This window comes from Lynx canadensis, chromosome B4 (genome assembly GCF_007474595.2).
Source record: "Lynx canadensis isolate LIC74 chromosome B4, mLynCan4.pri.v2, whole genome shotgun sequence".
Lineage (NCBI taxonomy): Eukaryota > Metazoa > Chordata > Mammalia > Carnivora > Felidae > Lynx > Lynx canadensis.
The window spans coordinates 133,913,591-133,930,986 of NC_044309.1; the positions used below are offsets into that span (position 1 = coordinate 133,913,591).

General features: G+C 55.9%; 1 protein-coding gene across 4 annotated transcripts in view; it reads left to right on the forward strand.

Moving 5' to 3' along the window:
* The window catches only part of ZC3H7B (zinc finger CCCH-type containing 7B), a 60,796-nt gene that overhangs the window by 31,316 nt on the left and 12,084 nt on the right, over positions 1-17,396 (forward strand). For all 4 annotated transcript variants that reach the window (XM_030320761.1, XM_030320762.1, XM_030320760.1 and 1 more), the window contains exons 6-14: positions 1,845-1,925; positions 2,719-2,775; positions 9,236-9,278; positions 10,052-10,245; positions 10,594-10,915; positions 11,879-11,937; positions 12,765-12,864; positions 14,308-14,469; positions 16,524-16,729. In XM_030320761.1, coding sequence (XP_030176621.1) covers positions 1,845-1,925; positions 2,719-2,775; positions 9,236-9,278; positions 10,052-10,245; positions 10,594-10,915; positions 11,879-11,937; positions 12,765-12,864; positions 14,308-14,469; positions 16,524-16,729 — 1,224 coding nt within the window. The remainder of the gene's footprint in view (positions 1-1,844; positions 1,926-2,718; positions 2,776-9,235; positions 9,279-10,051; positions 10,246-10,593; positions 10,916-11,878; positions 11,938-12,764; positions 12,865-14,307; positions 14,470-16,523; positions 16,730-17,396) is intronic.

A 17,396-nucleotide genomic window follows, 5' to 3' on the forward strand; every position in this document is an offset into this window, starting at 1 on the left:
TGGGCTTGAGTAGGACCAGAAGAAGCAGGAAGGATCTGGTGGTCAGAACAGAGAGTGGGAGGCCATGCGCATAGTGGTCAAGGATGTTGGTGTCAGAGAGCTGGCCTGGGTTTGAATTCTAATCTTGGGTTAGCCACCTACTAGCTGTATGACTTTGGACACACAGCTTAGTCTCTCTGAGCCTCGGTTTGCGCCCCTGTCAAACGGGGGTGGTAATATACCAGGCATCATAGAGCTATGAGGATGGAATCTGAAGATCACACAGTAGGTTCAGAAAACATTCACTGTTACTGTCCTTTTGTTTATTTTTCATGCGTCTCCGATTCAGCTTAGTTCACAATTGAGAACCTTTCTTATGACAATAGTCCCTGGTCCTACAGCGTTTCCTAGTGTTCCCAGCACGTCCACATCCAAGTCTCATGTCTGCCATTCCTTGGCAGGCAGGGTGGTGCTTACCTCACTGTACAGGTGAGGACTCCAGGGCCCAGTTAGGGCCTCTGACTCTGAGTTGGGGGATCCCCCCGTGCTCCAGTCTTTGTTGGCAAATACTGGCTGAGCCCTGCTCCGTGCTGGGTACTGGGGACCAGAGATGACTCAGACTCTGGCCCTGGGTTCCAGGAGCTCGTCAGGTAGGGAGGTGGACAAATGCTCGGGGTATTACAGCATCCCTGTTGCCTCTTTGCTGCCTGGACCGCAGTCACCGTTTCTTTTTTACTGGTTAGTCTCTCCCACTAGACTGGAGCCTCCTCGAGGCCTGGGCCCCATCTGCCCTCTGCTAGTGGCGTCTCTGGTCCTAGCCCTTGCCTGGCACTTAATGCATATACAGTAACACAGCCTTGGAGGGAGGAAGGGATGCTGGGTGCTGTTATTGAGCGCTAACTGTGGGCCGGCTGGCTATGTTCCAAACTTCCTGCATTCTTGCTCCCGTGGGCCCGGGCACGACCCACATGTCCTTCCTTGCAAAGAGTTCCAGGACATCGTGTGGTGAAAGCAGCAAGTTGTAAGTCGTAGAGCGATAGGTATAATGTGATCTCACTTATGTTAAAAAAAAGAAAAAAATCCTCACAAAACAAAACTGAGCATCCTTTATAGATCTGTAGGCACGTTATGCACGTTCCTGGAAAAGAGCTGCAGGGAAGCACATCAGACCACAAGGCATGCTCCCTCCGGGGAGGAGCCTAGTGTGAGGATGGGGAAGGGGGTGATCCAGGGGAGCTCTTGCTCTCCCTGCAACATTTCAACCGTCTACAGTAGAGTGACACTACGCCTTGCTGAATTTTAGAAATAGAAAGATAATTTAATTTTACCTCTTTTTCAAAAAATTTTTTAAAGTTTATTTCTTTTGAGAGAGAGAGAGAGGGAGTGCAAGTGAGGAGGGACAGAGAGAGAGAGAGAGAGAGAGAGAATCCCAAGCCAGCTCAGCACTGTCAGTGCAGAGCCCGACACAGGGCTCAAACTCATGAAATCATGATCTGAGCTGAAGTCGGATGCTTAACTGGCTGAGCCACCTAGGTGCCCCTAGAAATAAAAAGATAATTTTAAAATCCAAAGCAAAAATTATTCCTTTCCCCTCCCCACAGTGAAAGGGAAAAAGGGAAGCGTGGGTTCTGGTTCAGCCCCACCACATGCTAGTCGTGTGACCTGGGCAGCCAGTGACCCCTCTTAGGGCCTCGCCTCCTTGTCAGTAACATGGGGTGGGGCGCTCGGCTGGTTCCATCTGTAGAACTTGGGGTAACAGCAGACCCCCCCCCACCCCTTCCCTGCAGTGCTGTTCAAGGTCTCTGGAGCACAGCTGCTGAGCTAGGGCAGACTAACCCCCTCCACCCTGTGTCTTGCTGTTGCAGGATGAGAGCGTAACTCAGCTTGGTCAGGAGCTGGCTCAGAAGCTTGGGCTTCGAGTTCGGAAAGCGTATAAGAGGCCCCAGGTAGGTGGGCTCTGGGTGCTGGGAGTCCACGGGGGTGGAGATGGGGAGGTCTGAAAGGAGCCCAGGCACCTCTGGGGAGAAGTGGGGGAGGGTGGCCAGGGCCAGGCCAGGACAGAGAGGAATGATAACAGGTGATCCTCCCTCTCTGTTGGCCGAAAGCCCTGGACTGACTTCCAGAACCTTTCGGAAAAAGGAGAGAACAGTCAAAGCTTCCAATTCACCTTAGACACCAGCTGCTAACACCTCCTCCTTCCCCTGCCCTGGCCGACTTAAGCACCCCCGAGATGGCCTGAGATGACACTGGTGTCTTTTCCGCCTCATGTTCTCACATAACCTCTGTATGATGCAGATATCTATTTGGCTCGTTTAGATCCACACTTATTCACTTGGCACCTATTGTATGCCAGGAAGCTGCATGTAGGAGAGGGTACGGCTCTAGAGTCTGCTGTGACCTTGAGCAAGTTAGTTCTTTCCCCCCTGTGGTTTTTACATCTGGAACATGGGGATGATTATGCCCATCTCAGGGGGTTCCTGGGCGGATCATCAAAATCAAAGAATGTTTGATGTGGCACCTGGCACACAGTAGGAGCATGTATGTGGAGGTCCGTCCTCTGCCAGGTCACAGTTACAGGAAGAAAACGTCCAAATCTGCTCCAGAGAGAGAACAGGTAACTTCTGACAGGCCTTGGGGCAGGGAGCCTTAGGGCACTATGGATGCCAGCTGCCCTAATTGATGGGACCCTGAGCATCTTTCCCGAACCTTCATCTCTTCCCACCTCTCTAATCCCTGCAGGAATTGGAAACATTTTCTCTGCTCAGTAATGGCACTGCAGCTGGCCTGGCGGATCAGGTAGGATGGGGGCTGGGACCCCAGGCCTCCCTCCCTGCCCCCAGTATCAACCTATCTTGGTTCATCCCTCAAGAGAGCTTTGGATTCACTCTCTGGGGTATCATGCCCCCAGCAGTGGATCCTGGGCCATTAGACTGAAGGGCTGGGTTCAATCTGTCCCAGCCCCCACTGATGTGAGCCATGCACCTGGCTGATAGCCTGGGCCTGGATGAGACTAATAACACCTCTGGGACGCACAGCACCTCCACCTCTTAAGAGGGGCCTCCTGTGACCACAGGGGCAAAGTGTGGGGACAGGCCGCGGCCACTATGGGCAGGGAAGTCTCACCCCCACCCTTCTTTTGCTGTTTTCCTCCTCACTGGCCATTCTGCATCTAGGCCTCTGGGTCTCAAATGTCTCCCCTCCTCCATACCCTGCTTTCTCTGCCTTTTCATTTTCAAGGCCCAGCTCAAGTGTACACCCCCCACTGAGACCCTTCCCGATACCCCTGCCTAAGCAACTGCCAGGGAGATGCACAGAAGTGGGGGTCAGAGCTCACACCTGACACTTCCACAGCATGCAAGCTGTGGTCTTGAGCAGAACCTTCACTTCTGAGCCTCAGTTTTTAAAGCTGTGAAACAGGGGTGTTGTCCCTCGCCCAGAACAGGGGAGTATACCCAGAGGAGTGTGGCACCTGAGGGAGCTGAGGAGCAGTAACTGCTGAGACTACAGCATTACCCTGGGTTTGGGACGTCCCCACTCCTCGGGGCCAAGACCCTTGTGCCACCACCAACAGACCTGGCTCACCCTCGGGGCGGTGCCAGGGCCCAGCACACACACTGGACTCTCCCACTGCTCACCACACATGCTCAGGTAGACTTCGACGCCTTTTGGAAGACCAGGGACGGGCTCTAAGAGCGCTGGTGGAGGCTGGTGTCCTGCCTTCTTGTACGTAAGGGGAGACTGAGGCACAGAGTGAGGAAGGGACTTGGCCAACATCCCACAGCAAAGCAGCAGCAGGCCCGCCTGCCTTCTTAGCGTTAAGGGTTTTCATTCACTCACTCAGCAAACTCCCAGGGGACCCCTTCTTGGCCCTGGGCTGGGAGCTGGAACATAGCTGAGTTAGGCACATCCTTGCCCTTGGGACTCCTGGGTGCTGAGGGAGACCAGTGTGGATCTGCCCGTACAGCCCTCCTTGTGGATCATAACCAGATATTATTGGGCCTGGCACATGCTGGATGCTCAAAAAAAAAGCTATAGCATTTTGCTCTAACAAATTGCCGTGAACTACGTGGCTTATAAACAACAGTAATTCATTTCTCACGGTTTTGGAGACTGGGGAGTCCAAGATCAGGGTGTTGGCAAATTCGGTTTCTGGTTCACAGATGGCACCTTCTAGCTGGAACCTCACATGGCAGAAGGGGCAAGGGAGATTTCTGGTGTCTCTTTTATAAGGGCACTAATGCCATTCATGAGGGCTTCACCCTCAAGCTAATCACTTCCCAAAGGCCGCACTTCCTAATACTATCACTTTGGGGCGTAGGATTTCAGCATATGAACTTAACATTCGTTGAACATATCACAAACATTCAGACTATAGCACTGACTGACTGACTGACTGAACAATTGCAAATAATTTCACACTGCTTGAGGGAGGTACTGCCTACCCCTATTACCAAGGAGAAACCAAGAAGTTGGGTGACTTGTCTGAGTCCACTGAGCCTGGAGTAGGTACATGGAAAAGAAAACAATCGTGGTTCCTGCTCTCAAAGAGCTCACAGTCCAGGTCGAATGGACACTAGCCTGATTATTTCTGGTTACAAACCATCATGAAAGCTGTAAAGACAACGTGTGGGGAGCCATGGGCCATTGGAATAGGGAGGCCTGATTTAGACTGGGCATCAGTGACCTTTAAAATGAGACCGGAAGTTTGCAGAGTAGGCAGCGCATGGGGTGCTGGTAAAACAACATTTCAGATGGGGCGGTATATGCAAAGGCCCTGAGGCTTGGAGGAGCTCAGAGTATGGGAGGAACCCAGAGGAAGGGAGGCAGGGCACTAGTGGGGCTGGAACATTAGATAGAAGCCAGACCACCTACCCCCTGGTGAGGTGAGTCTTTGTCACAGGAGTGTTGGAAAGGTATTGGAGAGGAAGAGTATTGATTCAGTTCATTGATTCGTAAGGGCGTTTTTCTTTTGTTTTTGTAAATGATACTTTGCTTCCTTTCCTTTCCTTTTTTTTTTTTTTTAAGTTTATTTCTTTATTTTGAGAGAGAGAGAGAGCAAGGAGGGGCAGAGAGGGAGAGAGAGAGAGAGAGAGAGAGAGAGAGAGAGAGAGAGAGAATCCCAAGCAGGCTCTGCTCTGTTGACACAAACAGATCCCACTAACAGGGAAATCATGACCTGAGCCAAAATCAAAGTTGGATGCTTAACTAAGGGAGCCACTCGGGTGCTCCTGATTCAGAAGGGATTTATTGAGGGCTCCTATGTGCCCAGCATAGAATTGACTGAGGCACTGGAGATACAGCCGAGAAAGAAATAGTCAAGGAGCCCCACCCTTGTAGAACTTACAGTCTAACTAGAGGAGACAACAAATAAAAAGTGATAAGTGCTGTGGAGAAGGGGGCTGGGGAATGCTGGGGCAATTGGGAGGGGTTGCAGTTTTAAACAGTGAGCAGGGAAGACCTCAGTGAGGAGACACTGGAGCAAAAACCTGAAGGTGAGGGGTGTGCCTTGAGGAGGTCTGGGGGACCAGGCAGACGGAATGGCTAGTGGAAAGGCCCTGAGGTAGGAGTGTGCCCAGTGTGTGGGGAGAACAGCCAGGAGGCCATATTGGCTAGAGGGGACTGTGCAGGGCTCCTCGTTCCTCTTTCTAGAGGGTTTAGGGAGGCAGGGAGTTACTCAGGCAGATCTTTTTTTTTTTCTTTCTTTTTTTTTTTTTTTTTTAAAGCTAGCTTCCTCCCTTCCTTCCTTCTTTCCTTCCTTCTTTCCTTCCTTCCTTCCTTCCTTCCTTCCTTCCTTCCTTCCTTCCTTCCTTCCTTCCTTCTATGCAGATAGGGGAGGGGCAGAGAGAGAATCCCAAACAGGCTCTGCGCTGATCAGTGTGGAGCCCGATGTGGATTCAGATTCACAAACTATGAAGAGATCATGACCTGAGCTGAAACCAGGAGTCAGCCGCTTAGTCAGTTGAGGCACCCAGGAGCCCCCAGGCAAATCCGATTCAGAGTTTCTGGGTATCAACGGCTCCTGCCTCATTCCTAGAGCTCAAGCAACAGGGGCTCCCTTCTGTTTTCTGCTGATAGTGACATGTTGTACCTTAAAGGACTACTCTGGGGTGATCCTGGCTAGGTACGTGATGGGGTACCCCTGCTCCTTCCTTCTCTTCCCACAGTGACTGCCCTGGTTAAGGCCACATCCCAGTCTTCCAGGTTGGGCTAGCCTCCCCTTCTTGTTCCCCAGGGTGAACTCTGACAGCCAGGCCTCATGAGTCTCTCCCCAGCATGGAGACCCTCAGTGGTTATTAATTAAAGCATCTGTTTAGAAGTAATAACTCCGGATACTCTTGCTTGGCGTTCAGGGCCCCCTGCAGTCTAGATCTGCCCTCCCTCTCCTTCCTCACCTCCTCCTCACGCACCAGATGGTGTGTGTGTGTGTGTGTGTGTGTGTGTGTGTGTGTGTGTGTGGGCTCCTTGACAAGCTCATCTGAGAGCAGGACCATGGCTTCCTCTGTTCAGTGCCTCTGCCTGGCACCACTTTGGAGTCAGGTCAGGGATGCCCGGCTCCACAAGGGCCCGCCCTCAGTGTCCACTGAGTCTGCAGCCAGGGGACCACGATGGTGCCACGCATGGCATTGGGCACCCCAGCCCCTGCCAAACCATCCCCGCAACCGTGCTGGGGCCCCCACCACGTGCACAGGGGCCAGGACTGGCCATGGGGGTCGGGGTCTGTGAGGAGCCCAAGCAGAGTGGACCCCACAGATCCTGCCTCTGTGGGCCACGTGGTGCTGCGCGTGTCCACATGCACACACGCACGTGCATACGCCCAGTCACATCCACACGCTTCTGTGTCCACGTACCACGCACACAGAGCCACGTACTTACATGCATATGTACACACACGGTGGCCTAAGGCTCCACAGAGTAGTGAGGGGGGAACATTCCAGCCAGATCCCCTGACCTGGAAGCTTGACACACACACCGTGTGTGAGCCTGGCTGCGGGGATCCTGGCAGGGGTCCCCAGCCCAGGAGTCCCAGTCATTCAGCCAGTAAGTCATTCCACGTGTGTGACCGGCAGTGGGGACTCATGAGCTGCAGCCACCGGGAGCTTCTTACGACCTGGAGATGACACGGGCAGGCACAGGGTCCGTACCAGCGCTCCCGTCGGCAGCGTGAAGGGCGAGACACAAGGAAGGCCGTGAGTTCTAGGAACAGATTAGAACGCGAGGCAGCCTTGGTTGGGGAGGAGGGAGCCAAACTCAAAGACAGAGACACAGCTCGAGCACAGGCCTAGCGGCGGGAGAGAGAAACGCGTATCCCAGGCCACAAGACTAGTTCTAGTTCGGAAGAAGCCGGGCGCTACAGCCGGGCCTGTGTTTTGGTTCAGGTCTTGAATGCACCCTTATCTGAGGTGGCCACTCCACCTCCCGGAGAGCTGCCAGGGCCTGCCATTTTGTGACAGCCACGGGCACAAGGCTCGCCGGGGCGGAGGCGCTCCATACTCGTTGCTACCTGAGTGTCCCTAGCAGGAAGGGGCAGGGAGAGATGATGGGCTGGAGCTGGGTGGCTGGCAGGGGCCCCGGCGAGCCGTGGACAGCACCGAGCAGGGAGACGCACGGCCGTCCCTAGAGACGTTCCTCTGGCACCTCTGTCCCCACCTCACGTGTTTCATATGCTTCCCGTGGGAGTAGCAGCTGTGACCCAGCACGGCAGCTCTGGGTTTGTGCAGCCAACCCCCGCCCCGCCCCGGACGTTGAACGGCACAACTTCCCCGTGCAGGGCCAGGCTCCAGGGCACAAGAAGGAGGTATTCTGTGCAGGTGCCCGGGTTGGGGTCAGACAGCCCCTCTCTGGCCCTGGAGTGGCCGCGTCCCTGGACCAATGTCTCCTCTGTGTGGGGGAGAACACCTCTCAGGGCACCTGGACCTAGGGCTGAGCTTGTCTGGCTGTAAATTGCGGGCCCGGCCTGGCGTGAGGCAGGGCCCTGGGTAAATCTTGTTGCTGTTGGCTCCACTGTAGATCCACGGGGCCACGTGGCTAGCAGTGAGGCTCTGGTCCCCCTGCTTCCCTCGGTGGGTGCACAGAGAACGTGGGGTCACCCAGGGGCCCAGCTGGGGAAGGGGAGGATGTGCCAGGCTCGAGAAATGACTCGGGCCACAGCCAGAGGGGGACGCCAGGCAGGGACGATGCGGCAGGCGAGTCTGTGGGGACAGAATGTGGAGGCTGGTGAGCGGAAACACCCAGGCCCCCCAGGCCAGCCTCCTGACAGACACAGAGAGCACTTCCTGTGTGTCAGGCACTGTTCTGAGTTCTATGCAAATGTCAAGTGATTTCAAACTTCTAACTGTCCTAGAAGGTGGGCGACTGTATTATCCTTACTCCACAGAAAAAGGAACAGGCCTAGAGAGGATGAGGAACTTGGCAAGGCCACAGAGCAAGCTCAGGCCCAGCTTTCCCTCCAACAGCAGGTCCACCAGTGGCAGTGGAATCTCACCAGGGCTCATTCGGCCTGGGGCTGTAATTGGGGGAGTGACACTGGTGATTCGAGGGGTGGCACTTTTGTCATAGAGCTGCAAACTATCCACGCAGGGCACAGGTGTAGGAGGGCTCAGTAAAATCCTAGCCACCTGGCCCGGGGTATGGACCCTATGCTGTGATGGGTAAGGAAACCGAGGCTCAGAGGTTATATCTCTCCCCGCCCGGGGCTCTCCTCCAGCAAAGGGCAGATGTGAGACTTGTGTGACTCCTGCCTCCTGACTCTTGCCTGTCCAGACCCGAGCTTAATTCCAGCAATAGGGCAACTGGGTGGCTCAGTCGGTTGAGCATCCAACTCTTGATCTCAGCTCAAGTCTCGATCTCAGGGCTGTGAGTTCAAGCCCCACGTTGGGTTCTGCACTGGGTGTGAAGCCTACTTAAAAAAAAAAAAAATACCAGGGCGCCTGGGTGGCTCAGTCGGTTAAGTGCCCAACTTCGGCTCCGGTCACGATCTCACAATTCTTGAGTTTGAGTCCCGTGTCGGGCTCTGTGCTGACGGCTCAGAGCCTGGAGCCTGCTGCAGATTCTGTGTCTCCCTCTCTCTCTGCCCCTCCCCCACTCGTGTTCTGTCTCTGTCTCTCTGTCTCTCTCTCTCTCTCTCTCTCTCTCTCTCTCAAAAATAAGTAAACTTAAAAACTACCAACAATGGTCACTGAGGTGAGGTACCATGGAGGAGGTACCATGGACTTCCTAGCCCATGTCTGCCTGACCCTCTGTGTCTTTCTTCCCACAGGGAACTTCCAATGGATTGGGATCCATAGATGACATCGAAACAGGTAGTGTCCCTGATTTGAGGGGACAGGGTGGAGATGGGACCCCAGGAAGGCTCAGACGCTCCCAGCCTGGGCCTGAGGGCTCCCTGCCCTGGGGTTTCCCCCTCAGGGAGAGGAAGGTGGGGGGTCTGCCACACAGTAAAGTAACACTGGTCTCATGTCCTCCACTCCAGGCCAGCCCCTCTCCCAACTGAGAGTCCCCTTCTCTTCCTCACTGGCTTCCAGGAAGAGTCACATTTAAATTTTTTTTTTTCAACGTTTATTTATTTTTGGGACAGAGAGAGACAGAGCATGAACGGGGGAGGGGCAGAGAGAGAGGGAGACACAGAATCGGAAACAGGCTCCAGGCTCTGAGCCATCAGCCCAGAGCCTGACGCGGGGCTCGAACTCCCGGACCGCGAGATCATGACCTGGCTGAAGTCGGACGCTTAACCGACTGCGCCACCCAGGCGCCCCAAGAGTCACATTTAAAAAGTGTCCCTTAGTGAGGGCATTGCTTAGCCCAGGGGGACAATATTCAGGCACTGGGCCAGGCCCATTGGAGAGATATTGTAGGACTGAAGGACCCTCTCCTGTTTTGTAGAGGCCTTCTTTTACTATGACTGAGCCTCCAGGCATGGGGTCAAGGTGGGCGGGACAGGCAGGATTCCTGACAGGAGCTAGGGAAAGGAGGGAAGGTATTGCAGGAGAACCCGAGGGCCCTGGATCACCTCCCCATCCCACCCCCCACCAAGCAGGACCCCCTGCAGCTACTGAACCCTCCCTCCCGTCCACAGACTGCTACGTGGACCTGCGAGGCTCCCCGGCCCCCCTCCCCTCTACCCCCACAATGCCCCTGTTCCCTCACGTTCTGGACCTGCTGGTCCCCCTGGACAGCAGCAGCAGGGCCCTCCCTGGCACTGAGAGCCTGGACGACTTCTCCGACGGGGATGTCTTTGGTCCGGAGCTGGACACCCTCCTGGACTCACTGGTGAGCCCTGCTGCCCCCATTCTTCTGCTCCCCTGATCCCCTCCCCCTCCCCAGGGCCCCAGCACCTTCATCACCTGTCCCACAAGGGGTGGAGGGAGGGTCCCATTCCCATGTCACAGTTGGGGAAACTGAGGCCTGGGGAGGGAAAGCGACCTGCTTGGGGTACAGACCTGAAGCTCTAGAATACACAACCAGAGGGACCACGAAGATCCTTAGCTCCACTCGTGGGATGGCTCTGGGCTGAGGCACAGAGGAGTTGGCTTGCCTGGGGTCCACAGTGCCTGTCTCTGCCCAGGCCTGGGTGGTCGAGTTCTCCTCCAACCCCTCCCTCTGTTCCCCACCTCGCAGTCCCTGGTCCAGGGAGGCCTGCCTGGCAGCGGCGTGCCCAGCGAGTTGCCCCAGCTGATACCCGTGTTTCCCGGTGGGACCCCACTGCTGCCACCTGTAGTGGGTGGCTCCATTCCCGTCTCCAGCCCACTGCCCCCTGCCTCCTTTGGCCTCGTCATGGACCCCTCCAAGAAGCTGGCCGCCTCTGTGCTGGATGCCCTCGACCCCCCAGGCTCCGCACTGGACTCCCTCGACCTGCTGCCATACTCGGATACCCGGTTGGATGCCCTCGACAGCTTTGGGTCGACCCGTGGCTCCCTGGACAAGCCCAACTCCTTTGTGGGTGAGACCTGGGTGGGCACATTCACCCCCACCCCCTTGACTGTTCAAGTGCCACCACATCGCCAATCTCTGGAGACTGGAATCAGGATTATGGCTCTATTCGGCCAAAGCCCAGGCCCTCTCACCCCATTGTGGTCCAGAGCCACAATGGCCTCTGAGTTGCTGTGTCTCCTGCAGTGCTCAGCACAGTGTGGGGCTGAGGCCAGAGGGGTTGGGTGTCTTGTTCAAGATCAAACAGCAGAGCTGGGAGAATCCAGGACTCCAGACTTGCAGTATGTTGCTCTCTGCCCAGACTTCTGGGGCAGGCCGGTAGGATCCCATGGGGATGTTCCTGAGGCTGGGGGAAGCAGTGCGAGCCTGCAAGCTCCTTCATCACCACTCTGAGCTGGGTGCCAGGGACCCAGAGAGGAAGCAGACCTGTCTGGGCCCTTACTGGACCAGCTTTCTGACAGTTGGACCTAGCCCAGGGGATGAATCCCTTGGGGATCCATGAGGCTGCAGGAGCACAGATGTGCTTCACTCAGCTCTGGGGTCAGAGGAGACTTCCTGGTGGAGGTAATGGCTGAGCGAGGTCTTGAAGGAGAAGGTCTTAAAAGAGCAGTAGGATACAGGCCTGCCTGATGGGCAGACTCGCTGACAAGTAGAGTAGTCAACCAGAGGGGAAGGGCCTTGAAGACCTGAGGCTGGTGTCAGAGGACCTTTGATCCAAGCTGAGAGCTTGGGCTTTCTCCCAGGGGCAGTGGGGACCACAGCAGGTAAGCACAGGATAGACATGTGCAGGCTGGGACACTTCTCTGTTCCTGGGCAGTGGTCTTGAGAGTAGAGTCAGGGGATCAGCACAAATTAGGAGTGGATGTGTGGCCTGGGGGGTTCCTACAAGTTAGAAATGCATACAAAGAAGTCCTCAGAGGGCTTCTCACACCCTTCAGAGCAGAACAGGTGACCCCTGTGTTTTCTTGCCCAGAGGAATCCAAGTCCCAGGACCATCGTCCCCCAAGTGGTACTCAGAAACCAGCCCCCTCGGTGAGTACTTGGCCCAGATCCACAACCAGGCACTTTGGGCCCTCCCAGGGGCGGCAGGGAAGTGGTTGTGGGCTTGAAAGTAGGGGTGAGCCTTCTGCATGAGATGGGGTACTGCATCTCCCAAGGAGAGGCACCCTCAGAATGGATGGGCCAGAGATGGTCTCTTCCTAGCCCTTCTGGACTGAGCCGCCTGCTGGCAGGGTGAGCTGAGGGCACGGCCCAACCCTTGTCCGACAGAAGAGGCCGTTGGGGCTCAGAGGGGTTAAGTAACTTCTCCGGGGTTCGTAACACCCCTGTTCTCGGGACTCAGCCAGGTTCTGAGTTTAGGAGAGCACTTGAGCAGGTGTCAGGCAGCCTGCGCTCTGCACTCTGGCCTCAGCCTAGGCACGAGCTGTGTGGCCCTGGGGAAGTAACCTAACCTCTCTGAGTCTTGCCTCCTTCCCCAGCTGCTGATGTGTTGGGGGCTTGGGAGATAGAGGCTGGGAGTGGGGAGGGCATGTGCACAGGTCCCAGTCGGGCCATTCCTGTTTCTCTGCTTTCATGTTGGGCTTTTGCTCAAAGGAAGATTCTGGGCCAAGGTCACGGTCACCCGTGTACCCCCACTAGGGTATTCTGATCCCTATGTTATAGATTCTTGGATCGTGTTACAAGGAATTCCTTGCCCGGGAGGGTAGGAGAAATAGGAGGGTAGTACTGGGCTACAGTTCTGATCTTGAGTGGGTTGCGGGGGGCGGTCACGGAGTCCCCCAGCCTCTGGTGCCCAGGCTGGCCCTGGTGGCTCTGGCCATGGTCCAGTGCCCAAGATGGCCACCCTCCTCCCATCCCAGCCAGAGCCCTCCATGCCCAACACCGCCTTGCTCATCAAGAACCCCTTGGCTGCCACCCACGAGTTCAAGCAGGCCTGCCAACTCTGTTACCCTAAAACAGGTAATGTCACCCCTCTGTCCAGAGATATTGGGAACCTGGAGAGTATCACATCCCAAAATAACAGAACCCTCATGTACCCGTCAGAAGCATGGGAAAACAGAATCCCCGCCGGGTATTTCAAGCAGGTGGGCGGGGGAGTTTGGATGGCATAGAACATGGGAGTTTGGGCTTTCAAAACTGCTAGAAGGGCTGGAGGAGCGGAAGCTGGGAGGCTCCACTGGCCTCTAGGCTGCTCTTCCACAGGCTGAGGACCAGAGTCGGGTTGTGCTGCTCCACACAGCGATCGGGGGGGCCGCTGGACCTTCTGGCCTGAACCACAGCCGCCCACAGCCCGGAGGCTGGTTCCTGGCCATGGAGTGGAGGCCCGCCGGCTGCTGCAGGGACACCTTGGCCCACACCTCACTCCACCTCCACCTCTTGGTCCGCTTCTCACGACTGCATCTCCTTGGCGAATGCAAACTTTGCCTGGAACCCAGGTGGCAAAGGAGTCTGGGAAATGTGGTTCCTAAATCCCCAGCTCCCAAATCCAAGGGAGGCTACAGAAGTTTGGAATAGATGCCCAATGCCTAGAGACCATTTTCAGCACGCCTGGAATCTCAGAATTCTAGACTAAGACTCATTTGCCAGAAGCCCTGAAGTTTTCATGGGATACTCTCTTAGGATGCCAGGGTTAAAAATCTTAGCAGTCTAGAATTCTCTGTCTCAGGGGTATTAGGGTTAACAGGACCTTAGAGGTTGTCTAGTTGCTGTCGTCTACCCCCTACAAGACGTCCCCCTTCATCCCCCTGCCACGTACATGTCACCCATGAGAGTCATCTCACCAAAGTTCCCAGGGGCTTGCGGGGGTGGGGAACAGAGCGCCATCTTGTTGGATGGCTATGCCCACGCCGAAGTTCTTCCTCACAAGGACCTCGGACTGCCTCCCCAGTCCACACGCCTGCTGCCCCTGTGCCGAGAAGCTGACAAACGCCCCATGAACTGCTATGCACCTGGTGCTGGCACAGCCAGGTCATTCGGGGTCCCCACAAGGGCTGATTCCTCACTGTTAGGGCAGAGGAGGCTCTGCGTCAGAAGACTTGGCGGGAGCAGGGCGGGGGAGGGTGAATCGGGGCAGTGCCACGCTGGGCAGGACCAGAAAGGGGCCGACCTGCTCTCTGCCAGGTACTGTCTTCACGATACCTTCTAGGGAAACACAAAATGTCTGGCTCACTGGAGGGTCAGGAAGGGGGCTGGGTGCCTTAGAAAGGGTGCTTTGGAGGGGGCCTCCCCTCAACCTGCCTCCAGGGAACGTGTGGCCAGGAAGAGTGTGGCAGGAACTGGCAGGAAGCCCAGGTGAAGGAGGTGTGTTTTTAGGCAGGAGTCCAATTCCCACGGCTTGGGCCCATCCACTGTCAGCCTTCATTTCTACATCTGAAGTTCGTCTCTGTCCACGTGTACCCACAGGCCCGAGGGCGGGTGACTATACCTACCGGGAGGGCCTCGAGCACAAGTGCAAGCGCGATACCCTGCTTGGCCGGCTCCGCAGCTCCGAGGACCAGACCTGGAAGCGGATCCGGCCCCGGCCCACCAAGACCAGCTTTGTGGGCTCCTACTACCTGTGCAAAGGTGGGTGGGCTGCGGCAGGGGTGGGCAGCACAGCCGGGGCCTCGCTCCTCTCACGCCCACCTGGGCTCTGCCCCTCATCACGGGTAGACTGGTGGCCATTCACCGAGGATGAATCCCACACCAGAGTGAGCGTCTAGCTCCCCACCCCGACAGCTCCACAGACTGGTGGGAATATTCAAGATGTTCCGTTCCAGCTGGAGCCCCTACTGAGTGGGAGGGTCAAGCAGTTCACAGAGAGTGGTGGTTGTCACTGCAGGGTCGCAAAGGCTGTTGGAGAGATGTGGAGAGAATCCACATAAAGCATCTAAGACTGGCACATAGTAAAGGGCTTGATGAATAATAGCTTTTATTTATTTGGTTATTTATTTTAAGCTTATTTGTGAGAGAGAGAGAGAGAGAAAGAGAGCGAGAGCGCGCACAAGCAGGGGAGGGGCAGAGAGAGAGGAAGATACAGAATACAAAGCAGGCTCCAGGCTCCCAGCTGTCAGCACAGAGCCCGATGCGGGGCTTGAACCCACGAACCGCGAGATGATGACCTGAGCTGAAGTCAGACTCTTAACCAACTGAGCCACCCAGGTGCCCCTATTTATTTATTTTTTTTTCAGTATCACTTTTATGTTTTTATTTACATGCTAGTCAGTTAACATAGAGTGGATAATAGTAGCTTTTAAAGCTGCTTATGTTGTCATTTTCCTCACTTCTGGCTCATGTGGATTTGGCCAGTATTTGACGGACGTTTGTCACATACCTTATTTGGGGTCTTCTGTTTCCCGACCAAGCGTCTTGGCGCAGTCTACCTGGCACTGCATGAACAATCACGACCTTGTAAAGCGCTTTATCGTGCCACCCTTCTGTACGCACCATCACGCTCCTCACAACTCCACGTGAGGAAACTGAGACTTTGGGAGGCTCTGCCTTTGTCCCCCCACCCAGCTCGTGGCAGTAGCCCCAGGCTTTCTGGACCAGCTTGCTGTCCTCCCAGCAGGATCTTGAGGACATGTCACTCCTGGGCTCAAAGGCCTCAGCTGTCCCCTGGCCAGTGTGGGTGAAGTCCAAATTCTGTGAGCCTTACAAGTCCCCCCCTCTGCCCTAACCACCCCCCAAATACACTGAATCCTGACTCCTTTGCACACTCCTTTGAACTTGGTCAAGCGGCACCCAGATCTTAGGAAGCCACTCCCTGCAGGGCTCCCCAAGGGATGCAGGACTGGTTCCAGCACAGAGCAGCCGGTGGTGATCATCTGTGCACCGGCTCACTTGTCCTCGTGTGTCTGCGGTCTGGCAGCAGGATGGGGCAGTGCAGACTTAGAGCGTGAGCAGGGGAGAGGAAGGAAGAAAAGCAGTTCCTGCCCCCAGGAAATGGCAGGGCTCTGGGTTGTGAGCCTGCTGCCCTCCCAGCTCCCTGGTCCCCAGGAATTTTTCGGTTTTTTGTTTTTTGTTGTAAAGTAGGCTCCACACCCAACGTGGGGCTTGGGCTCACAACCCCAAGATCAAGAGTCGCACGCTCTACCGCCTGAGCCCGCCAGGCCCTCCTGGTCCCCAGGGGTTTTATTTATTATTTCACTTAACCCTCACAACAACCCAGTTCTCTGTTTATGGGACCGACAGCTGAGGAATCCCAGGGAATCCCAGCCCAATCTGCCTAGGCCCTTAACCAATGGTATTTTCCTGGTGAATAGTAAGAGAAACACCCCTCCTGTTTATGTAGAGGCTTGTATTCCTCTCCAAAGCCCTTTATCCTACCTTTCATCCTGCCCGACCCACATAAGGCTGCTTTGTGAGGTGGTGGGGTGGGGTAACTGCATGCTTTGTAGATGGAAAAACAGGTCCTCCCCCCAACACAGGTGCAGGGCAAAGAAGGGACCTGGCCTGAGAAGGGCTTCCCCCAGCTCTGCTGCCGGACCCCTCCCCAGTCCTGTGATGAGCAGGCCAACCCCCCCACCCCCGCCGTGGCGGAGATGAACCTGGGCCCGGCCTGCCGCAGTGGCGGTCCCAGGAGCTCTGCGGGCTGCCGTCCCGCCTGGCAGAACGTGTGTCCTGTTGCCTCTTTGCAGACATGATTAACAAGCAGGACTGTAAGTACGGGGATAACTGCACCTTCGCCTACCATCAGGAGGAGATCGACGTGTGGACAGAGGAGCGGAAGGGCACCCTCAACCGTGACCTGCTCTTTGACCCGCTGGGGGGCGTCAAGCGTGGCAGCCTCACCATCGCCAAGCTCCTTAAGGAGCACCAGGGCATCTTCACTTTCCTCTGTGAGGTATCTGCCCACTCGCCTGCCACTTCCACGGTCAATGGCGCACATGGGGCTGGGGGAGGGGCTCCCCAGTGCACTCCATTATAAAATGTCCATCTTGGAACCGTGGGTTTGGGAGGCCTGACTTTAGAATCAGTAGGTCCTTGGACTGTCAGAAAGGTCCATTGGACCCTAGCATGCTAAAGCCCAGATCCTATCCAGCCCCCTCATTTGGGGGAGGCTGAAACTGAGCCCAGAAAGAGAGATAATCATACCCCCTCTTTCCTTCTGACCATCAAAGGCCAGGCTCGGCGCCGGGGGCTTTCAGTACTCATCTTCCCCACACCTCCTTGTCTCACTGTGCTGACTCCAATGCCCATTACAGCTTCCTGCCCACTCCCCTGCCTGTGTCCAGGCTGCCCCCTGTCCTGGGAGTACCCTCCCTGTGTTTCTGCATCTCAGACCCTCCGAGGCTCCACTCTGATCCCAGCAGCGCCACCAAGTTGTTGTTAGTTCCTTCCCCTGAGTTGCCCCAGATGACCCTGCTGGCCCCCTGCTTCCCCCCGCCCGATCAGAGCATGATGAGGGCAGTGACAGTGTCAGGCCCACGTCCGTGGAGTGAGAGCTCCGGATCCAGGCTGCTGGTGCAGCTCAGCCCAACCCCGACCCTTTGCATGGCCGGCCCTTCCCC